This window comes from Talpa occidentalis, unplaced genomic scaffold (genome assembly GCF_014898055.3).
Source record: "Talpa occidentalis isolate TD23 unplaced genomic scaffold, MPIMG_talOcc4v2.1 talOcc4.2, whole genome shotgun sequence".
NCBI lineage: Eukaryota > Metazoa > Chordata > Mammalia > Eulipotyphla > Talpidae > Talpa > Talpa occidentalis.
Window position 1 is genome coordinate 54,237,904 of NW_023602073.1, and position 22,922 is coordinate 54,260,825.

The 22,922-nt window shown below is 42.0% G+C and overlaps 1 protein-coding gene across 1 annotated transcript; it reads right to left on the reverse strand.

Moving 5' to 3' along the window:
* Window positions 1-270: 270 nt before the first annotated feature.
* On the reverse strand, window positions 271-15,976 carry LOC119253279 (butyrophilin-like protein 2). The gene is made up of 6 exons (XM_037520861.1): window positions 15,870-15,976; window positions 13,755-14,102; window positions 10,870-11,151; window positions 8,233-8,253; window positions 5,333-5,680; window positions 271-560 (listed from the first exon to the last, which is right to left on the reverse strand). The coding sequence occupies exons 1-6, from the start codon at window positions 15,946-15,948 to the stop codon at window positions 271-273; spliced, it is 1,368 nt and encodes a 455-aa protein (XP_037376758.1). The 5' UTR covers window positions 15,949-15,976.
* Window positions 15,977-22,922: the final 6,946 nt, after the last annotated feature.

Sequence of the window (22,922 nt, forward strand, 5' to 3'; positions counted from 1 at the left end):
TTTACATCACAAAAAAAAAGGTGCTGATATCATGATAATAGTGTCAATTCTTAGAATTTAGTTAAAAAAAAATGTAATCTTAGGACTTTAGTTGGAGATGTCAGGGAGAAATTCAGACAACTAGGATCTGGAGGTATCCTGAAGATTAGCAAGAAAAAATAGAAGACCTCATCTGAAAGAAAGAAAATGAAAAAGAAAGAAGAGCAATAAAAAGATAGATCTGGGTTGATCCTCACATTTATTTCCCAAAGTTGAGAGGGACACATGGAATTACCAACCTGAGGGAGAAAAAGCTGCCATTTTCTCCTCGCCAAGAAGTGGGTTGCTGATGGAGCAGGTCACATTGACAACAGAGCTGTCTGTGAGCAGCAGGCGTGTCTCCACCTGGAACAGCCCATGGCTGCTTTGAGTCAGGGCCTCTGAAGACGATAGCATAGTCCTCCCTTCCATGTCCCTCCACTGCATGTGGGGCTGTGGGAACCACCCTTCTGAGGTGCACACCAGCTGTGATTCTCCGTCCTTCATTGCCTCAACGGTGATCAGTGGGGACGAACCCACAGCTGGGGAACAAGATCAAGGAATGAAACCTAAAGTCTGTTCAAATGGTTATTTGGTCAGTGAGTTTATTGAGAAGGAAGAAGGGGATTCAGAGGCTTGGGGACGAAAGCAAAGATAATGGAGGAATTACATTCCACTGAGGGATAAGACTAGTTGGAGGATTTTCCTCCTTTGTTTGCCTATTATTTTTATTTTTTGTATTCCAAAAATCATCCTGAGACATATTAAGAATATAAAATAACTTTCAAATCCAGTGTTTTTCTTCTACACCTGAAAGAAAAATGACTTTGACTAGGGAATGGATCTCATGGCCAGGATGAAGGGAATGAGATAGTCTCGAAGATCAGAATCTTGTAAATATGTTTGTCCAATGGTAAAAATGAAGTCCATTAACTTCTCAACATGTGCTCCAGGAGATATTTGTTAAATATGTTTATTAACATAGACAATCCATTGAAGAAAAAAGTAGATTATCTAACATTTTGGTCTTTTTCACAATGGCATTTCCTAACTTTGAAAATCAACTGAAACTCACAAATATAGACAGTGAATAATGATCATGCAGGGAGCAACTTCCCTCCTCCATCCTGTGAATAATGCCTGTATTTAAGACTTTTGTTTGTATGGTGGATTGAGTTCAAATCATCATACTTCCTAGTAATTTCATATTTCCCAGAATTTTTAATAACACTGAAATAATGAGTCCTATGTAAAGTTATGCAGTCAAATTCTCAGATTTCACTCAATATCTTGTTACTTTATGGAGATCCTGGGAAGGATATAAATGCTATACTCCCAAAATTAAATCTGGTCAAGTTGAGTTTATGGACTCTAAGTATCTATGAAAATTGTAGCATAGTGGAGGGTTCATTTTAAATTTGATGAGTAAATGAATATTAAAAAATTTCAGATTCCCTGGTGGCACTGGGGTTAAAGTGTCAGCACTATTAAGCTATCACCAGCCATTGTGACATGAGTTTAATCCCTGGCCAGGGAGCTGCCCGCATGGCACAGCAGGCCTCTCCTGTCTCACCCACTGCTCCCCTCAGCAGTGTATTTCAGTAGATTAGTGTGTTCTGTACCCCACTCTGTCTCTGGTGAATCCTCTCACCCCCCACATCTCTGGCCTACACCCCAGTTCTTATATGCATAAATAAATAAAAATAAATCTTTCTTAGGGGCCTTCCCAGTGGCACAGCAGTTGAGTGTTGCACTGCGAAGCTGTCCGCAGCCTCTGCAATGTCGGTTCAATACCCTGACGGCCAGGGAGAACCCCACATGGCACAGCAGACCTCTCCTTCCTCACCCGCTGCTCCCCTCAGCAGTGTCTTCGGTCCATCTGCCTGTTCTGATCCCTGCTCTGTCTCTGTTGAATTCTCTCACCCTCCCCTGCTTCTGACCTGTACCCCAGTCTTGTATAAAATAAATAAATAAATCTTTTTTAAAAAAGAAAATTTCAGATTCCAGGGAAATACTCTAGGAACTATCAAGTTAAACAGTGGGAACTCAGAAAAACCCACAAATATATGGACAGTTAATATATAGCAAAGGAGCCAAGAACATACACTGGAGCAAGGAAATCATCTTCAGCAAACGGTTGTGGGAAAACTGGACAATCATATGCAAAATAATGAAACCAGCTCACGTCACACACAAAAATCAATTCAAAATGGATGGAAGACTAGGATGTAAGATCTGAAATCATAATATACATAGAATAAACCATAGGCAAAAACTATTTATGATGTAAGTACTGAACAAAAACAGACATACAAACCACTGAAATTAAATTGAATATTCAGAAATAAAACCACATATATATGGTAAATTAATCTATGATAAAAAAGCAAAGAATATGCACTGGGACAAGGAAAGTCTCTTCAATAAATACAAGAGAATGAAACTAAATTACTGTCTATCACCGTACACAAAAACCAACTCAAAATGAATAAAAGATTTGTATGTTAAGTCCTGAAACTATTAACTATATAGAAGAAAACATAGGTAAAACACTCCATGCCATAAATGTCAGAAATGGCTTTAAGGATTCATCTCCCAAAGAGAGGAAAACAAAAGAGAAGATAAACAGCTGGGACTACATCAAACTTAAAACCTTCTGCAGAGCAAAAGAGACAGCAACCAAAACAAATAGACACCCTACAGACTGGGAGAAAATTTGCACACCATGCATCTTATAAGGAACTGATATCAAAGATCTACAGAGAGCTTACACAATTCAACAAAAAAAGACAGAGAGAGAGAAAACAAACAACCCAATCAAAAAAAAAAAAAAAATGGGCAGAAGAGCTAAAAAGACACTTCTCCAAAGAAGAAATGTAAATGGCCAACAGGCATACAATCAAAACCACAATGAGATACCACCTCACACCTGTGAGAATGGCCCATATGAAAAAAAAAAAAAAACCAGCAAGTAACAACAAATGTTGGCAAGGATGTGGATGTGGTGAAGAAGGAATCCTCTTACACTGCTGGTAGGAATGCCCACTGGTCCAGTCACTATGGAAAGCTGGTCAGCTGAGTGGAGGCACCTCACAAAACTGAAAATGGATCTACCATGTGATTCAGCAATTCATTCCTAGGAATCTACCCAAAGGGCAAAAAACACTAATTCAAAAGGAAACCTGCACTCCTATGTTTATAGCAGACTATTCACAGTAGCCATGATATGGAAATAACTTAAATGCCCCCCAAAAGATGAATGGATCAAGAAGATGTGGTATGTGTACACAATGGAATATAACTCAGTGATCAAAAAAGATAAATTCATGCCATTTGCGGCAGCATGGATGGAGCTGGAAGGATTATGCTAGCCAAAATAAGTGAGAAGGAAAACAATAAATATTGAATGGTTTCACTTATGTGTGGAATATAGAGAAACCAACAAAGTGTCAGAAGAAAAAGACAAAACTTGCAAGCTGACCATAGATCTGAGACATAGAGCAGGGGAAGGTGAGGGAGAGGGGTCAAAAAAAGGGAGGAGAGGGCCTCCCTAGTGGTGCAAGGGGTTAAGACACAGCACTATGAAGCAATCTGCAGCCGTTGTAGCACGAGTTCGATCCCTGGCTAGGGAGGTGACCCACATGGCATAGCAGACCTCTCCTGACTAGCCCGCTGCTCCCCTCAGCAGTGCATTTCAGTCAGTCACCCTATTCTGTTCCCTACTCTGTCTCTGGTGAACCCTCTCACCCCCCACACCTCTGGCCTGTACCCCAATTCTTGTATGCATAAATAAATCTTTAAAAAGGGGAGGGGGCCTCCCCAGTGGTGCAGCGGGTTGAGCACAGCACTGTGAAGCTGCCCACTTCCTCTGCAGCATGGGTTCGATTCCCGCCTGGCCAGGGAAATACCCACATGGTGCAGCAGACCTCTCCTGTCTTGCCAGCTACTCCCCTCAGCAGTGTATTTTGGTCCATCTGTCTGTTCTGCTCTCTGCTCTGTCTCTGGGCCTCTGGCCTGTACCTCAGTTCTCATATAAAAATAACTAAATCTAAAAAAAGGGGGTGGGGGAGAAGAGCACAAAAGACTTTAGTGATGTATCATGGTTGCTATGGTGGTGGAAGAACTATAGGGACTACACTGGAGTGGGGAAATTAAATACTATCCAAAAATTAACAAAGATACAAGAAAATAAATAAGTTAGTACAAATAAATAAATAAATACATCAGAAACAAGTGCTAGTGAGGATGTGGAGAAAAAGAAACCCTATTACACTACCGGTGAAAATGTAGACTGGTCCTGTCCCTATGGACAACACTATTGACTTTTCTCAAAAGATTAAAAAAATAGATCTGCTATATGACCTAGCACTTCTACTCCCAGATAACTGCCCAAAGAACACAATTTGAAGGGAAACTGGCACTCTCATCTTCATTGTAGCACTATTTACATAGCGAAATTATGGAAACAAACTAAGTGCCCAAAAACATAGGGGTGGACCAAAAATTTATGGAGGGCCTCCCCGGTGGTGCAGTGGATTGAGTGCAGCACTGTGAAGCTGTCTGCAGCCTCTGCAGCATGGGTTCAATTCCTGGCTGGCCAGAGAGATGCCTACACGGTGCGGCAGACCTCTCCTGTCTCTCCCACTGCTCTCCTCAGCAGTGTTTTCAGTCATCTGCCTGTTCTGCTACCCCCTCTGTCTCTAGTGAATTCTCTCACCCTCCTGCGCATCTGGCCTATACCCCAGTTTTTGTATAAATAAAAATAAATCTTTAAAAATATATATATGGAATGTATGGAATACTACTCAGCAATCAAAGAAAAAAAGATGAAACTTTTGATGGCAGAATACAGATGCCATTTGTGGCAACCTGGAAGGAGCTGGAAGGGATTGTGCTAAGTGGAACTTGGGGAAAAAAGGATAAATACAAAAACAGATGATATCACTTATATGTGGACTATAGAAAAAAACAAAGGGCCAGATAAATTCAAACCCAAAAACTAACTCTTGAAAGTTGACTGTAGAACTGAGGCATTCAGAGGGGAGGGGAAAGATGAGGGATGAACAAAGTAGGGGGAAGCACGACAGACTGTGGTGGTGAACTACAGGTGTTTTGGTAGTGGGAGTGCCACGATGACATCAGTGGAGGTGGGCTCCTGCACTGCCAAACTATAAACAATGTGAAACAGCATTACCTTAACGAAAAAAATTTTTAAATAATAATCACAATGCAAGTAGTCATAGAACAAAAGGTATAAATAAATAAAACAGAGGGAAATGCTATAGAATCAAAGACATCTATCTAGAAACTTTACCTACTATCTTCACATCCAAATTGGCCTCCTGGTAGACACCATCTTTTTCAAAGAGGCACCGGTACTGCCCGTCATCTGAAGTTCTGGCATCGTGTATCTGCAGGGTCACACTCCCCTCATCAAGGGCCTTACTCACGAGGGCGGTCCTCCCTCTATATTCTGCCATCTGCTCTCCAGCCACATGGTCCCCATCCATGTACACATGCACAGCAGGATAACGGTGGGATCGGACCCACCTCACCTCCATGCTCTGGGCATTAGCCCTGGGGGACAGGTTGCAGGTTAGCTGTATGTCTTCTCCCACTCTGACAAGGATGGGTTCTGAAGGTCCAGTCACTTTTAAGGAAGCTGTTAAATGCACAGGCAAAACCCAATGAAAGAGTCAAAATGGAGCAAACAGTGCCATGAGGCAGAGCACCTGGCGTGGACTTTAGGGACTTTTAGACCTGAGGGACACCCAGGGGAGCAGTGAGGCTCACTGTCACCCTTTGTAGAAGGGGAGGTTTTGGTGGGATCAGAATAAATGTTGATTCCTGTGATCCCATGATGTGTGTTGGTTTAAAAAAAAAATCCACACCTGGTCCTACCTCATTTTATTCAGTTTGCAGCCCAGTAAGAAAATAATTTTGCTGTTACAATTCCCAGAATAAATTTACCACTTTATCATTGCAAATCTGCATGACCTTAAACTACATAATCTGTACATGCCTCCTGCTCTCAAAGTACAAAACACATATATCACTGTCAAAATCACAAGGTTGTCTGGAGTTACACAAATTCTATACAAGGAGCTTGAACAACCATGCGATGTGAATAAGCCAGGAACACACCTGTGACACAGATGGTGCTCGTTCTTACTGGTTTGTTTTATTTTTGAGTTTTGGATGCGTGTTATTGAAATACCTTCCGAATATTCACTGAGAAATTAAACCCTTTCTGAGTATGATGTACACTGAATTCTACATTAATTTCTTGAAACCTGATACTCTTCCCATCATATCATATGATCCTCTTCAATCAGCATATTAAATTGAGTGTACGCTCACTCCCTACACTATATTTATTATATTATATTATATTATATTATATTATATTAACTACATTTTATTACATCACATCATATATTATCGTATCGAGACTCAGTCTGACAATACATTAGAGAACACAACAAGTTCATTTCAAAGATGAGAAAAATAGCAACCAATGAGCCTATAAACTCACAGATAATTTTTTATAAACTTGGACTTAAGTCTGACACTACTTAGAAGGCGAACATCACAATGCCCTAGTGGTTTCAGAAAACTACATGTCTCTAAGTTTGTTTCCCAATTGTAAAATTAGAATAAATCTATGAACCATTATAATTATTGTAAGAAAAAATAATTCCTAGTAGGCAGTTAATATGTATATTTAATATATTTTTTAAAAATTCATTATCTTTATAAACCAGTAACATCATTTGCCAGGGTAGGAACTGGGTGTCCTCTGCTGCTGTTGTCAGCTGCTCTTTGCAGCGGGTCCCACCCTTGATGTCTGTTTTGTGAGATTACTACAGAGGCAGCTGAGATGCTCCTGATCTCCTCAATCACCAGCATACACTCAAAGCTCTGAGGGCACAATGCTCCTCCCCACCTCACAGGCTACCAAGGAAACTCTGTTGTTTCTTCCAATTTTATTGAGGCCCCTAGAGGTCAGCAAACTTAGGAAAAGAGGACAGAGGATTGTATTTTCTGTGTTGAGTCTCCAAAGGCCTGCTATGTGGGTCAAAAACTCAGAAGTGACTCTTAACCTAAAATCTCCCTAAGGGACGGAGACAGGTTTCAACTGGCCCCAAATACCGGCTTGACTTTCTGATCTGTAACTGACCGTCTCTGCTTAGCGTTTCCTTCTGATCAGGAACAGATGCCACCCTAATGCTCTGGATGTAAATACAGGTGTGCAGCCCTCTTCAGACTGGAGCTACCTTTGGCCTCTCTGAGGCCGTTCCCTTTATTCTATGGCCTGGTGGAGTCAAAAGTAACACACTACTCTCTGCCACAGGTTAGGGTGTGTTTGCATATTGATTTTCCTCCAAAACTCCTACATAGGCTGAAAGTGTGCTGAAGTTCACCAACGTGCACACCATGCTGGTGCCTGCACATGCGCAGGCAATCCTGTGACCTGAGGGAGTTCAGGGTGTGGATGGAAGAAGTGATACAAGTTCATGTGCACCTGGGAGGGAAAAGGCAGATGGTCTTGGACTGGGAGAAGAGGTCACAGGAAGAAGGAAGCTGATAAAGAGGTGAAAGAGAACCTGGCAGACTCAAACATCAGTTGGTTATTTTTTAAGCCACTTATCTTGACTGTAATAATGTAATACCTTCACTCCAACTGTTAAATTATATATATCAGCCCAGGCCAGGTTTCAAATGGCACAGGAGAGGCAACAGCTGCCTCCCGAGCTGGGTGAGTGAGGGGCAGGTGGGACATCACAGCCCGCATGGGTACTGGGTGGGGACCTCCGATCGTCATGGTTACACTGCCCTCACCCTGGAACTACTTCAAAGAGGTCTCCACAGCTGGGCAGCTGTCCTGTGCCATCCTACACCCCCCAAAGGCAGGTCCTTCCCTCCCTCCACAAAAGCAGAGATTATGTCTGTGCCCCTTAGAGGCACCTGCTGAGCCTCATGGGAGCGCCTGAATGTGGCAGGTTACTCTGTGTGTAGGAGCTGAAGGAGGCTGTGGAGGCCTGGGCTTGTTGGTCTCCTGGGTACTAAGAGAACCTGAGACTTGGGAAGTCACCCTTCAGTTTCTCATCACGATGAGGGGCCGCAGCAGCTCAGCTGCGCTGTCCCTGGAGCACCACCCCTCTGGGGAGGACTGAGGCTCGTCCACACTGGTGGGTGCCCACATCTACTTACCAAGCTCATTCTGGAGTTTCTCTGAAAAAAAGAATGAGAAAAGCTTATTAAGGAATTTAGTTAAAAGAGAAAGGAGAGAACATTTAAAAAAAAATAAAAGCAAGTTCTACATTTTATTGGAAAGTTCAATTCATCAAAAAGAAATTAAATGCAGGAAAATACTGATTCTTTCCCCATGGATCAACTAATGAATCAATATTTCTCTAAACAGCAAAGTAATCCAGTTCTATCACCCCATGATTCTGTTTCTGCTTATATCTAACATATTGATATTTAACTATCTTAGAAAAATAATACATATTCTTTTTATAAATGCATGGGAAGTATAAAATACATGGACATAGACAATTATTACCTATAATTATAAATTGAAAGTAAAATATATACACAAAAAATAAAATTTCACCCCATTAATATTATCATATAACATTTACTTTTAAATTTGTTCCTATACCCACAGACATACAGACCAATGGAATCGAATAGAAAATCCAGAAATAAACCCACAGATTTATGGTCAACTAATCTTTGACAAAGGAGCAAAGACTATGCATTGGAGCAAAGAAAGTTTGTTCAATAAATGGTGCTGGGAAAACTGGGTCGCTACATGCAAAAGAATGAAGCTTGACCACTACCTCACACCATACACAAAAATCAACTCAAAATGGATTAAAGAACTAGACATAAGACCTGAAACCATAAAATACATAGAAGGAAATATAGGCGAAACACTACGGGATTTGCACATCAAAGACATCTTTACAGACACATCACCCAAAGCAGTGATAGTGAAGAGAAAGATAAACAGCTGGGACTACATCAAATTAAAGAGCTTCTGCACAGCAAAAGAGACAATAACAAAAACAAAGAGAAACCCCACCAACTGGGAGAACATTTTTGCACCCAACACTAATGATAAAGGACTGATCACAAAAATCTGCAAAGAGCTGATGAGACTCAGCAACAACAAAGAAAATAATCCAGTCAAAAAATGGGCAGAAGAGCTAAAAAGAAACTTCTCTGAAGAGGAAATGCAAATGGCCAACAGACATATGAAAAAATGTTCAACATCACTTGTAATCAGGGAAATGCAAATCAAAACTACCATGAGATACCATCTCACACCAGTGAGAATGGCACATATTAAAAAAACTAGCAACAACAAATGTTGGCGAGGATGTGGAGAAAAAGGAACTCTTCTGCACTGTTGGTGGGAGTGCAAACTGGTCCAACCACTATGGAGAGCTGTGTGGAGATTTCTGGACCTACTAAACATAGAGCTTCCATATGATCCAGCAATTCCACTCCTAGGAATTTACCCAAAGGACACAGAAACATCAATTCCAAAGAGCACCTGCACCCCTATGTTTATAGCAGCACTGTTTACAATAGCTAAGCTTTGGAAACAGCCCAAATGCCCAAAAATAGATGACTGGATTAAGAAGATGTGGTACATATATACCATGGAATATTACTCAGCATTCAAAAAAGATAAACACATGCAATTTGCAGCAACATGGATAGCGCTGGAAGGGATCATGCTCAGCGAAATAAGCCAAAAAGAAAAAGAAAAATACCGGATGGACTCACTCATAGCAGGAATCTAGAAAACTTAAATAAGGGACCAGGAAAATGAATATAAGAAAGTGAAAATCAAAATCAACAAAAACTATAAACCAGAGACACTTTTTGGGGGGTGGGGGGCGGGAGGGGAAGGATTGGGGTCAGAATGGGGCGTTTGCAATTGTATGGGGGAATATAAAAATAAAATTTAATATTAAAAAAATGTAAAAAAAATAAATAAATAAATTTGTTCCTATACCCATTTATATGAATAAAAATTATGTACTTACATCTTTATATCTAAATATAGAGATGTCTCAAAATTCAATGCAGTATTGTTATTTAAAGGCAATAATCTTTATATGATTAGAAATGTCTGTAAATAGATGATGATGATGAAAATAGATGATGGGTTGATAGGTATGTAGATGAGAAAAAGAGAGGTATGGGTGGACGGAGAGAAAGATATAACCTTAATCACAGGCTAGCCTAATATAAGCATAGATTTTTTTATCACTAAAATATCATTTTTCATCAATGCTATAATCTCTAGTAGCATAAGATACTACACAACACTGCTGAATTGGTTGCTTTGGTTGTTGTCTTTGTTGTATTTACCAATAAGACCAATAAGACTGTTATGTAAACAGTCATTTCCAGCTCTGACTATCTTAAAATGATGTGCTCTTACGAATACTTGGCACAATTCAGTCTAGGAAAACATTTCACTAGAAAGAATATAGTTTTAATATTTCTTGTGATGCATGCTTGTCAGCAAAGAAAAAAGCCAGAAGACAAGACAGAACTTGAAAATAATTGAAACACCATTAATAGCAACTCAACCAAATATATATATGTGTGTGTGTGTGTGTATATGTGTATGTATATAGATGTGTATATGTATGTATATATGCATGTGTATATATATCCAGTCATAAATGTTTTATAGCCATTAATACATATTACTAAGTGCTAGCTATTTTCCTTGATAACAATACACTAGGTGCTATGGAACTGTGCCTGGCACCTGTGCTGGTAAACCTGAGGGTCTTGCCTGAGAGGTAGAGCACTGACCTGGGATGGAGATGTCAGAATCCTTCTCCTCAGTGAGGACTTCATTGTGGATGTAACACGACACTGTCCCTGCATTATCAGCTTTGACCACAAGAGAGGCTTCCACATAGAACAATCCGTCTGCATTTTGGATTTGATGCTCAGAGAGAGTGGGCAGCTTCTCTCCCAGGATGTCCTTCCAATAAACCTGGGGTTCTGGGAACCACCCCTTTGCAGTGCACACAAGCTGGACTGTACTTCCCGCAGGCCCCTCCATGTGGATGTCAGGGGCAGAACCCAGACCTGTGGGAAAACACAGCCCTGAGACCCATAACCCAAAGAGGCACAAATCACAGATACTGAGATCCCAATGACCCTGTTCACAGGGAGGGGAGAGACGATCAAGGGTCTGGAGAGCAAAGGGTGGCCCAAAGAGTTATTCCCTTTTATATTGGGGTTCAAATGCACTTTTTTTGTCCCCCATCTGGATCTTTAAATTTAACATCAAAACAGTACTTGTCTTCAGATCCAGATGAATAATAAAAAGAAAGAGGCTTAATGACACTGTGCTTATGCCTCTAGCACTGCAAACAAGATGTGTCAAGATTTATTCTTCAACTCCCCCATCTTATGAATTCAGCTTTTTCATCAATTTTATCTATGTCAGGCATTTGTCTGGGATTTGGGATAATACTGTGTGTCTTCTTTAAACAGAACATTTAATATGAAGTCAGAAATCACCTTCATGGGGGCTGTTCTTCCCATTTCTTTTGTTGGTGGCTGTGATGGGGATGCAAAGAGATAAACTGGACCATGTGATATGGGATGCTCCACAAGGAGTTACCAAATCTAAGCATTCCGTTCAATGGAAAACTTTTTTTTTTGAGAAATCCTAGTTTTATATAATCATGAAATTTTTTCTCTAGGAACATAACATTCACATTCCAATGAACTGGTCTGTATTTTCGAGAGATGGAACTTCTGTCTCTACTGCTTACTGCAGGAGAGAGACCCACTTCCTTCACCTAGAGTCTTAGAAAATGTGTGACTCATTTCAAATGTCCCTGATCGTGAAATGCTTTTATCCTCCCTGCAAATCTCAAAACTACATGGATTCTTCCATCCATTTTTGAACCACCTTAAGCATAATAGCAGTATATGGCATAGTCAATAGGTATTTAAAAAAAAAAATGTTAGGAAGGGGCCACCCTGATGGCCTAGGGGTTAAGTCACAGCACCACAATCACAAAGGCCCTCCAGTTCAGCCTGAGTTCAATCCCCAGCCAGGGAGCTGACCTACAACATTACACAGCAGATCTCTCCTATCTCACCTTTAGCAGTGTATTTCAGCAGATCTGCCTCTTCTGCTCTCTAGTCTCTGTCCTGCACCCCATACCTCACCCCAGTTCTTCTATGCAAAATAAATAAAAATCTTACAATAAAGGAATAATTCTTTAAAAAAATAAATAATAACAATAAATAAAAGTTTAGGAAGCAGCCTCCTGGGGAGCAAGGCAGGCAGCAAAGTCAGCCAGAGATGTTAGCATCAACATTTCCAGAAACTTTACCTGATAAGGTAAGTGGATTTGCCTGATTTCCAGTTTAGTATGTGGAGAAATTTTTCCTGCCAGATAACCAATGACAATTTTCTTTTCAGATATCTATTATTTTAATGTAAAGCAGATCCTTTCTTCAGTCATCCCTACTTCCTGACTGCTCCCTACTATGTAAACATAAATGCTTCCTACGGAACCTTGCCATTCAAGGTACTGTCCAAAAGCATCCATGATTTATAGTTGCTTGTTGACTTTGATTTTCACTTTATTATATAACTTTTTTTTCCATGATCCCTTATTTGGATCCTTTACATTCTTCCTATAAGTGAGACCATCCAGTATTTTTCCTTTTCTTTCTGGCTTATTTCACTGAGCATGATACCTTCAGCCTCATCCATGTTGCTGCAAATGCATGAGTGAGACTCCAACTCACTGAACATTATTTATGATCATCTCCCAAAAAAGCATACTGCCTTTTACCTCTTTGGTCTCTTCACTAGTTTTATTTTGTGTTGCTGTTGTCCTTTTTGTTTAATCCTATTATGCTTACTGAGGTGACATTAGTTTATAACACTGCATGTGAATTAGGGGTATAGGTTCATACTTCTTCAAGGTATGTTAACACACCACACCCCCCACCAGGCACCCACCTCCTCTGCCATCATCCTCTAGTATTCTCACTTTGCTACAAAAAGAAACAAAGTGTCACATCTCCCTTACACATCTCAGTTACTGCAGGTTTGAAGTTGAGACAGGGATGCTGGGCTGTAGCTAGGCTCCCTGGAAGGTATGCAATTGACTTACCTCACAGGCCAGCCTCAAGTGACATAAAGTATAGTCAAAACTATTTAAATTAAATTTTGGAAAATTAATTGTTTATAAGTGAACTTAGTCTGAAGACTCAGAACTGCCTGCCTTTAAATTTAGTTAGAACACTGACTAAATTAAGGACTGGCTATTAAGAATTGCCTTGATGACTTTTTTAAAAGATTTGTTTCTTTATGCATTCAAGAACTGGGGTGCAGGCCAGAGGTGTGGGGGTGAGAAGATTCACCAAAGACAGAGTGGAGAACAGAACAGGCAGATTGAAATATACTCCTGAGGGGAGCAGCCAGCAAGTCAGGAGAGGTCTGCTGTGCCATATGGGTTAGCTCCCTGGCCTGCCATCTACACAGCAGTGTAGTGCTGCAGTGCCTGCCCATAGCTTCACAGTGCTGTGCTGAACCCCTTGCGCCACCACGGAGGCCCCTGCCTTGATGATTTATAGGGTATTATTAAACTGGTAGTAAGTTTGCCACAAATTAATCTATTTCTCCCTTCAAGACCCCATGTCTTTCCCCAGATATTCACCTGCGACTTTGAGCAACAAGCTTGTTTCCCCAATGTAGTTCCCGTCTTGGAAACGGCACCAGTATTGCCCGTTATCAGACAGTTGAACGTTGTAAATCTTCAGAGCCAGCCGTCCCTCGGCAATGTCGTCCTGTATCCACTCGACCCGGCCCCTGTACTCCTCCATCTGCATCTCCGTCGCCTCAACTCCGTCCTGCAGCGCAAGCACCTGTGCGCTGGGCTCTGAGCGATACCAAGTCACCTCCATGCGCACGGCCGTCCTCTTGGGGAGGAGATGGCAGGATAATACGGCATCTTCCCCAACCCTGGCCACGATGGGATGGGCAGGACCAATCACTTTAAAGTTATCTGCAAAACAGTGTGGAAAAGATGCAGCGCGGGGTCAGGAAATGCCAACCGGAGGACTGATGTGCTCGCTTTCAATGTCCTGCCTGTCAAATCTGAGGCACCTGGGTTTTGGGGGGGGTGATTTCCATTATTTTAGAGAAACCCAGCAGAATGGTTTGCACTTTGGGCTGTTACAGAGTTAATTTTATGTACTAAAAATTGCCTGCCAGTCAAAAATTTGAGTGTCAGTGCTGAATCTAGCATCCCTGTGATTTGGGGGCAAATCCAGGATTTCCAGTGAGACTCTGAAATTTGGAATGTCAGTTTCTTCATATGTAAGATATTAAATCCACCATTTCTAGTCATTTCACCCCTAAATAAGTTAACATTTAAGTTAGTTTTTTGGCAATTTATTAGTTATTGATTTATTTTACATAGTGATTTTAGAGTTAGCAATTTCATTATTTGTTATTGACTGGCACTATCATCACTTTTCCTTAATTTAGGTAAAAAAAATCAGTCATTAGATTCTTCAGCTGTTCAAAATTGCTCTTGTCCTAAGTAAGAAATCAAATTATTTTTCTTTTCTTCTCTCATAGATACACACACACACTCACACACACACACACACGTGTCTAGAGTGGCAAGAACACACATATATGTCTAGAGTGGCAAGACACCAGTTACTGGGACTATGTTCAATGCAGATTTTACAGGGACATTTTGTGGTGAATTAATTGCAGTGGATTGTTTAGCTTTTTAACTTTCCAATGATATTTAAGTGTTATGTGACCTCTTCTTTATTCTCTGCAAATTGTAGAGCTGTTTAATAATTATGTATGTTATTTTGTTTAATAACATCATATATCATGTATATCATGTTCTTCCTCATCCTAAAATGCACTAGGTCACCTGCACTATTCTGTGAAGACTCAATCCTCAATAGAAGGGACCTCACCTGGCTTAATTACTGCTCACTATCAACTAGGAGCCGTTCAAAAGGTCACCAGAGACTTGAATGAAGATCTGCTCACAGTCTCACTGATGGAGTCTGCACATGACGGAAACCAGCATGCTACCACCTGACTGACGTCTAGACAGGCCAAGGAAGAGCAGTGCGGACGGGGATGTGGCCTAACCACCAAACCTGGTGCCCAGTGCCACTTGGGCTAGAGCCTGTACCATCACATGTCCTGTCCAGCAGTTCTCCCACTGGAGAGTCCAGAGTCCCCTTGGGGCTCTGCTGTTACCCACTGACACTGACTTTTCCTAGTCCTTTTTCAAGGTATGATATTTTGGCGAACATAATTCAGCACTGAGATTTCTAAGTCCATTTCATGGAAGTTTACTTCTAGTTTCTTGTTTCCAACTTTGTGTTATTTAATTTATGCAAAAAAAAAAAAAACCAAAATAAGAACTGTCTTGCCCCCAAAGTGCTGTCTGCAAGGAAGCAGGAGAATGGATGGATATCCTGATACCCTCCAGGTGCAGAGTCAACGACTTCCCGTGCTCAGCCTCAGTTATTCCTGAAGCCTGGGCTAGTCTAAGAGCAGCAGGTATGTCGTGATTCTGACCATATGATTAATGAGGAGACTAAGGGAGCACATGAGTACTCAAGTAACTTTCCAGGGTAACACACTCAGAAGGGGAGGAGCCCTTTTGGAGCAGACACACATGTCGCTAGGCCCCCTGCTCTAGATACTGCACTAGCCCCTATGAGTTAGGACTCAACATTCAGACCAGATCTCCCAGCATATTAGGATACAACAAGGGAAGAGGGCGTCCTACCTGGCTGCTTCGTGATGAGCAGGACAAAGAAGACAGAGGCAAGCAGGCCAGACACACTGTACCCAGGAACATCAGCCATCCTCTCCTTGGAGCAAACACAAAGAAAACCTGTACCTAAATGCATGTAAAATACAATAGGTAAACCGAGGGATCCACAGTTACACAATGAAATGAACGAGGTTCCATTTCTCTGCAGTTCTTCGTTGTGACTGATCCTTTACCTGCTGTGTTTTACTTGAGTCATATTTAAGTCTAAAGGAAGATTTCTGAATGAAATGAAAAACCCTCATGGACTAAAAGCAAAATATATATATACACACACACACATATATAAACCAGGGGCCTCACTGGTGGTGCAAGGGGTTAAGCACAGCACTATGAATCTATCTGCAGCAAGAGCTCATCCCAATCCCCAGGCAGCCAGGGAGATGACCCACATGGCACAGCAGACCTCTCTTGACTCGCCCGCTGCTCCCCTCAGCAGTGTATTTCAGTTGATCTACCTGTTCTGTTCCTAACTCTGTCTCTGGGTGAATCCTCTCATCCCCCTCATCTCTGGCCTGTACCCCAGTTCTGGTATGCATAAATAAATAAATATTTTTTAAAAACTCTTAGGCCCATCCATTAGAACCTGCAGAAATGATAGAGGAGGATTTAAATAATTCCCCTCACCTTCCCACCCTCCCAGCCCTTCCTGTGAATTCATTCATTGTTACAGTTTCCTAGAAGTAGAAAAAAGAGCAGGAAAGTCCTATATCCTCACCTGAAGCCAAGAAGACCTCACTAGTGCCTCAGGAGGACTCCGGGGCTAGGGGCCTCAGAGAACAGTGAAGGAAACAACTATAAAAACACTGCAAAAGGAGATGCCAAACACAAGTCCCTAAATGGCTTTTCAGCATTGTCTTGAAGACACACGGGTATGAATAAAAGAAACAGCCTAACTGGCAGAGATCGGCAAATCCAACACGCCCTTTTACCAGCATTATAAAAACACATGCACGCAGCTAAAACATTTTAAAACTATCAGGATAAAATGGAAAGCCAGCTTTCATTCTGGAAAAGGAAAAATTCAGAGTGAAAGAGTCTAATGTGATGTGTCGTGTGTCTTATTGAAAGAAAATATTTCAATATTGAAAGAAAAACACCAAGTAGAAGAAAAATGATAAGCTGGCTATTGCTTCATTTTCCCCAGAAACTAATGCCAGTGAGATCTTGTAAGGGGGAAAACATGGAGATTATGAATCAAGTGGCTCAGGAGAGTGTTTTTACACTGTTCTGACTTTTTTTGCTTTCAAAAACGATAATGCGGGCCTCCCCCATGGCGCAGTGGTTGAGCGCCGGGCTGCAAAGCTGCCCGCAGCCTCTGCAGCTCCGGTTCAATATCCCCGGGCGCCTGGCAAGGGTCCTACATGGCGCACAGACCTCTCCTGCCGCCCGCTGCTCCCCTCAGCAGTGTACTTCGTCAGTCTGCCTGTTCTGTTCTCCCTGCTCGGGCTCTGGTGAATTCTCTCATGCTCCCGCATTTCTGACTGTAGCCAGTACTTGTATAAATAAATAAATAAATAAATCTTAAAAAAAAAGTTTAAAAAAAAAAAACAACAATAATGCACTTTCATCTGAAAACTCTAGGGAAACTGAGAAAAGCCCAGGCAGAAAACCCAGAGCTGAAAAAGCACTGAAACATTTATATGAAAATGAGACTGAGTGTCAGACAGCACAGCACACAGGGAGCCCCACCTGAGATGCCCAGTCCTTCCCCTGAATGGCGGGCGTCCTTACTCCTCTTGTGAAAACAGGAGTGTTTTGTTACATCAAGTCAGAAGGAAGAAGCCAGCCATGCCTGGGCCAAGCCCCATCGCTTGGTCCACTAAGAGCCCACACCCACTACACATGGTTTATAGGTCTTTATTTTCATGCACCTAGGAAAACAAAAATTACCCAGACAAATGAAACCTTGAAGCAAGTTTTGTAAATTCATCTTAACCATCACTGTTTCTCAGAGGGAGATCTGTGAGCAAGGAGAAGCAGGAGTTTAACTGGGTTCCCATTCTAAGGAGCTGGTTTGCCCTTAGGGAACACTTGCCAATGTCCACAGGCAGTTTTGGTTGTCACATGTGGGGGAGGGGGTCAGAAGGGTTAGCCGAGGGTTGCTGCTGACCACCCTAGTGCACAGGGAAGCCCACAGCAGAGATTGTCCAGCCTGATGTCGGCAGTGCTAAAGGAAAACACTGACATGGACAAGCTAGAGACGGTGCTGAAATCTTAGACACATTATTTCGCAGATCAGCAACTGGACTGAAATTATAAACTTTAAATCAAAGCATTTTAATCTTGAGCTTAAAAATTGAAATCTCGGGTCTTTCTGGTGACGCAGGAGGTTAAAGACAGCGCTATCAAGCTATTGGCAGCCACTGGAGCCCGAATTTGATCTGATCCCCACAGCCGGCCAGGGAGCAAAACACAACATGGCTCAGGAGACCTCTCCTGCCTTGCCCGCTGCTTCCCCTCAGCAGTGTATTTCAATAGATCTGCCTGTTCTGCTCCCCAGTCTCTCTGGTGAATCCTCTCACTCCCTGCACCTCTGGCTTACACTCCAGTTCTTCTATGCATAAATAAATAAATCTTTAAAAAAAATTGAAATCTCTATTTTACCATTTTTTAAAGTTTTTTAAAAAATTATTTATTTATTAAAGATTTATTTATTTATTTAAAGATTTATTTATTTCTCAGAATGTGCCTGTCCTTGAGCAACTCATAAGTGTAACTGACTAGTGAGAATAATTTTATTCAGCTCACGAAGTCTGTAACTTATATTCTATAGAAACTCTAAAAATAGATGTAATTTATCATGTTAAAACAGCACATCTTATACAAAGAAAGCAAAGTAAAACAGGAATTCTAGGTGATAAGGTGACAGAATCTCAATTATTTTAGAACTTCTCCTTTCTCTCCTCTCTGATGGAGACAATTATTCCTAACATTTTCCAGCTGTTTGGGCACCATGTGAGGGCAGGAAAGGAGGCTCCAAGACACAGCACACCAGGCAGGACAAGCAAAGAGCTCCTTCCTGGTTTCCTGAGTCTGGATCTAGTCCCCTTCCTTGCTCAGCCTGATCACAGAAGTACCTCAAGAATCAGGGAGCTCTGGGAGCACTTTGAACACTGCAAAGTGGGGAATGAGTATGAAATACAGGGAGACACCCCAAGAGTCCCTGACTGACTCAGACCCACATGCTCATCTGCTCGGCTCCCCCAGCAGCCCCGCCATCTTCCCCAGGGACGCCCCAAGCCACTCACGTGTGTCCCTGTCCCTGGAGGCTGAAGGGGGGCTGCAGGGGCTTCTCCTCACAGGGTCTCAGCTGTTCCCTCCATCCAGGCAGCAGGTGTCCATGTCAGAGCTAGACTGAGGCTGGAGAGAGAACTGTGGGGAGCCAGTCGGTGTGGAGGCGTCCCTGGTTCCCCCAGGCTTTGGGTGAAAGAGGATTTCTGGGGCCTCCCTACGCTGATGGGAGAGCCAAGGGGTGGGACCCAGCTCTGAAAAATAAGGTTCCAATCAGAGCAGTGTGCTTGCCTCCCATGAGCCTGTTCCTCTGCAAAATGAAACTCAGAGGACAAGTGAACTTTGGATTAGGGTGAGTCCTTTGGGCCAGGAGACCAAACTGTGACTAGTACCCTTCTCTTCCCCAGAGAATGGGGACCCTCACCTTGGGCCGCATTGGACACCCCATCTAACCCTCACCAGGTGGTACTCACTCCGGCCTCCTGCAGGTGGGTGTCCTGTCTTCACCCTCCCTCCAGCCCCCCACATGTCAAGGATTCCACACTTCATGCAAGATCCCCCCTGAGTCCACTGTTTATAGAGCTTGGATTTGGAAGCAAGACTGAAGACCAAATAAATACCCCACTCCTCATTTTACTAATGAGAAACAACAGGGACAGAAAAATTAAGTGCCTTCTGAGGATCAGACACCAGAACAAGGTTCTCTGTGTGCTGTTTTATTGCCCTTTTTATCACTGGTGCTTTATCTCCTCTGCTACGAAATAGACTTTAATTACTCTCAGACATTGACCAAAGAATTTTTTTTCACATTATTGTTCATTTTAAAACAATATTTGGGGGCCTCCCCGGTGGCGCAGTGGTTGAGCGCTGGGTTGCGAAGCTCCCCGCGGCCTCTGCGGTGCCGGTTCGATCCCCGGCTGCTCCCCGGCCACCAAAGGAGAGTCCCACATGGCGCGTAGACCTCTCCTGCCGCCCGCTGCTCCCCTCAGCAGTGTGCTTCGGTCCCTCTGCCTGCTCTGCTCCCCGCTCTGGCTCTGGTGAATTCTCTCACCCTCCCGCGCTTCTGACTGTACCCAGTGCTTGTATAAACAAAACAAACAAACAAATAAATAAATAAAACATGCCTCTATTAAAAAAAAAAAAATTAAAAAAAAAAAAAAAAAAAACAATATTTGCTTCCCCCAACCCCCTCAGGTATAGTCCCCATAGAATTTCCTCTACCAGTGCATCACCTCAGTCCCCTGTGCTCCTTCCTCCCTTCCTCTGATCTCTCTCCCTCCTCCTTCCCTGCAAGATGTCTCTGATTTATAATTGTCTGTTTTTGCTTTGTTGTGTTTGTTATTATTTTTTTATACCGATGTCTTATTTGGTTCCCCTATATTCCTGCTATAAGTGAAACCATCTGATATTTTTCTTTTTCCTTCTGGCTTATTTCACTGAGTATAATTCCTTCTAGCTCCATCCACATTGCTGTGAATGGCATAAGTTTATCTTTTTTGATTGCTGAATAATATTCCATTATGTATATATACCACATCTTCTTGATCCAGTCATCTATTTTGGGACATTTGGGTTGTTTCCAGGTTTTACCTATTGTAAATAGTGCTGCAATAAACATAGGGGTACAGATGTTCTTTTGAATCAATGTTTTTGTGTCCTTTGGGTAGATCCTTAAGAGTGGAATTGCCAGGTCATATAGTAGCTCCATTTTCAGTAGACTGAGGAAACTCCAGACAGCTTTCCACAGTGGTTGGACCAGTTTGCACTCCCACCAGCAATGTAGGAGAGTTCCTTTTTCACCACATCCTCACCAACATTTGTTGTTGCTAGTTTTTTTTAATATGTGCCATTCTCACTGGTGTAGGTGGTATCTCAATGTAGTTTTGATTTGCATTTCCCTGATTAGGCTGGATTTTTCTGTAAATTCCCCTTGGGTCAGGTTTTATTGAATCAGTGTAAAAAATACCAATCATGGTACTTTCTGTATAATTTCTGTATACTTTCTGAATATCTGTAGCTATAGTCTCAGGAACTCAGGATTTCTTCAAAATCCCTTAAATTTCATGCTAGATGTTTACATCACTATAAAATATAAGGAGATGCTGCAATATGACATGGTAAGGGCTAAGCTGACTTTTTTTCCCCGTAGTGTCTCTTCCCCTCCTGTTACCATCAGCCATATTTGGGCACCTAATCTGAAGTCACTATTCTTTATATAAGAATATTTCTCTCCTGCCTTTAGTGTAAAGATCCTTCCCACTATGGAGGATGAGGGGTCTAAGAAGGAGAGAGAATTGATTAAACACCGGGGAGAGTCCCTTTACCCTGTCTCTTCCTCTCCGTTGGAGCAGAGGCCACAGTGCACACCTGACCTGTGGTCCCCATGGGGCTGCTGTGCACGGGATTCCCCCATGAGCCATTACAGCCCTGAGGAGCAACAGCAAAAAAAAAGGCTGCAGGAAGCAGGCCCTGCAGCAGGAAATGACCCAGCCAGAGAAGAGCAATGCTATGGACGTGTAGGTCACAAGTGTGGGAGCAGTGACCCGAGACTCAAAGTGGCTGGGCACACAGTGGGAGTCAGTGCTGGAGTATGACAGTTCCCCCCACCAACCTGCCCCACCCACCCCAGCAAGTAGAACTAACCCTGGGTAGGCTGCTTTTAAATTATTAATCATTGTGAAAGCCCCTGAGTTTATCAGCATATTTCTAGCCTAAATTCTCTCCTATAACACATCATTGTGCTTGACATAAAAGTCAAGATAATAGTAAAATAGAGAAGTTTGTTTTTTCACACCCAGATTTCAGTGTGAAGATATTCTAGCCATTGCACATATTCCTTATCATCTGATGACGTATGTCCTGTGATTCTTCCCAAGTCTCAGAATTTCTCTTCACTTTTTATGGCTAGTTACTTTTGCACCAATGGACCGTCTAAAGAACCTCTGAATTTTGAGCATTTCTTCTCAAAGAGTCCTTATATTTTCTCAAGGATCAGCCAGTTTTGAAATGAGAGTTATCTCCTGAATTATGCTGTAGATTATTTATATTCATTTTGTGTAGGGACATGTTCGTGGGTGAGAGGAGTGGCTGGAAAACAAGACATAACACCAAGGAGACCAGGAACAGGATCCCAGGGAAGGCAGGAAGGGGAATCCATGGGAAAGCGGTCATGCACCCTATGGCCACTAGAGGGCAACAGAACAAGCTTAGGGTCCTGGCCCTCAATACTTTCAAGACCTCAATCTCTACTCCAAAGGCTCCTTTCATGTGTGACTACGTTAATGACTCCCCCACCAGTAGATGACAGAAGAAGCCCTGGGTTTCTGAGGAGATTTTAATCCTAGATTGCTATAAATTTGCTAATATCACTATAAATTTGCAGTAAATGTGTGATTTGAATAAATGTTGATTACCGATTCATCAATTTGCTTAGCTTTGAAATAAGGGTAAGATGTGCTCTACTCACATTGAAACATTCCTAGAAGGGTCATATGAGAATATAATCGTGACACAAAGATTATATTAAATAAGGACAGTGTAAGCAATATAGGAGATGAGAAATGAAAATAAGGAAACATTAATCCAAGATAATGAGAGTCTTGCTATGAATTCAGAGACACTGGGGTGATAGTCAATAGTCTTATTCTGGGGGACCTGGTGGAATCCTTTTTCGAGAGCTATCAGGTCAACTCACTAGAAATATCATAAATATTTATGAGCTCCCCGGGCAACAGGACTCATAAATGTATTTAGAGTTTATTCAGAGGAAAAACA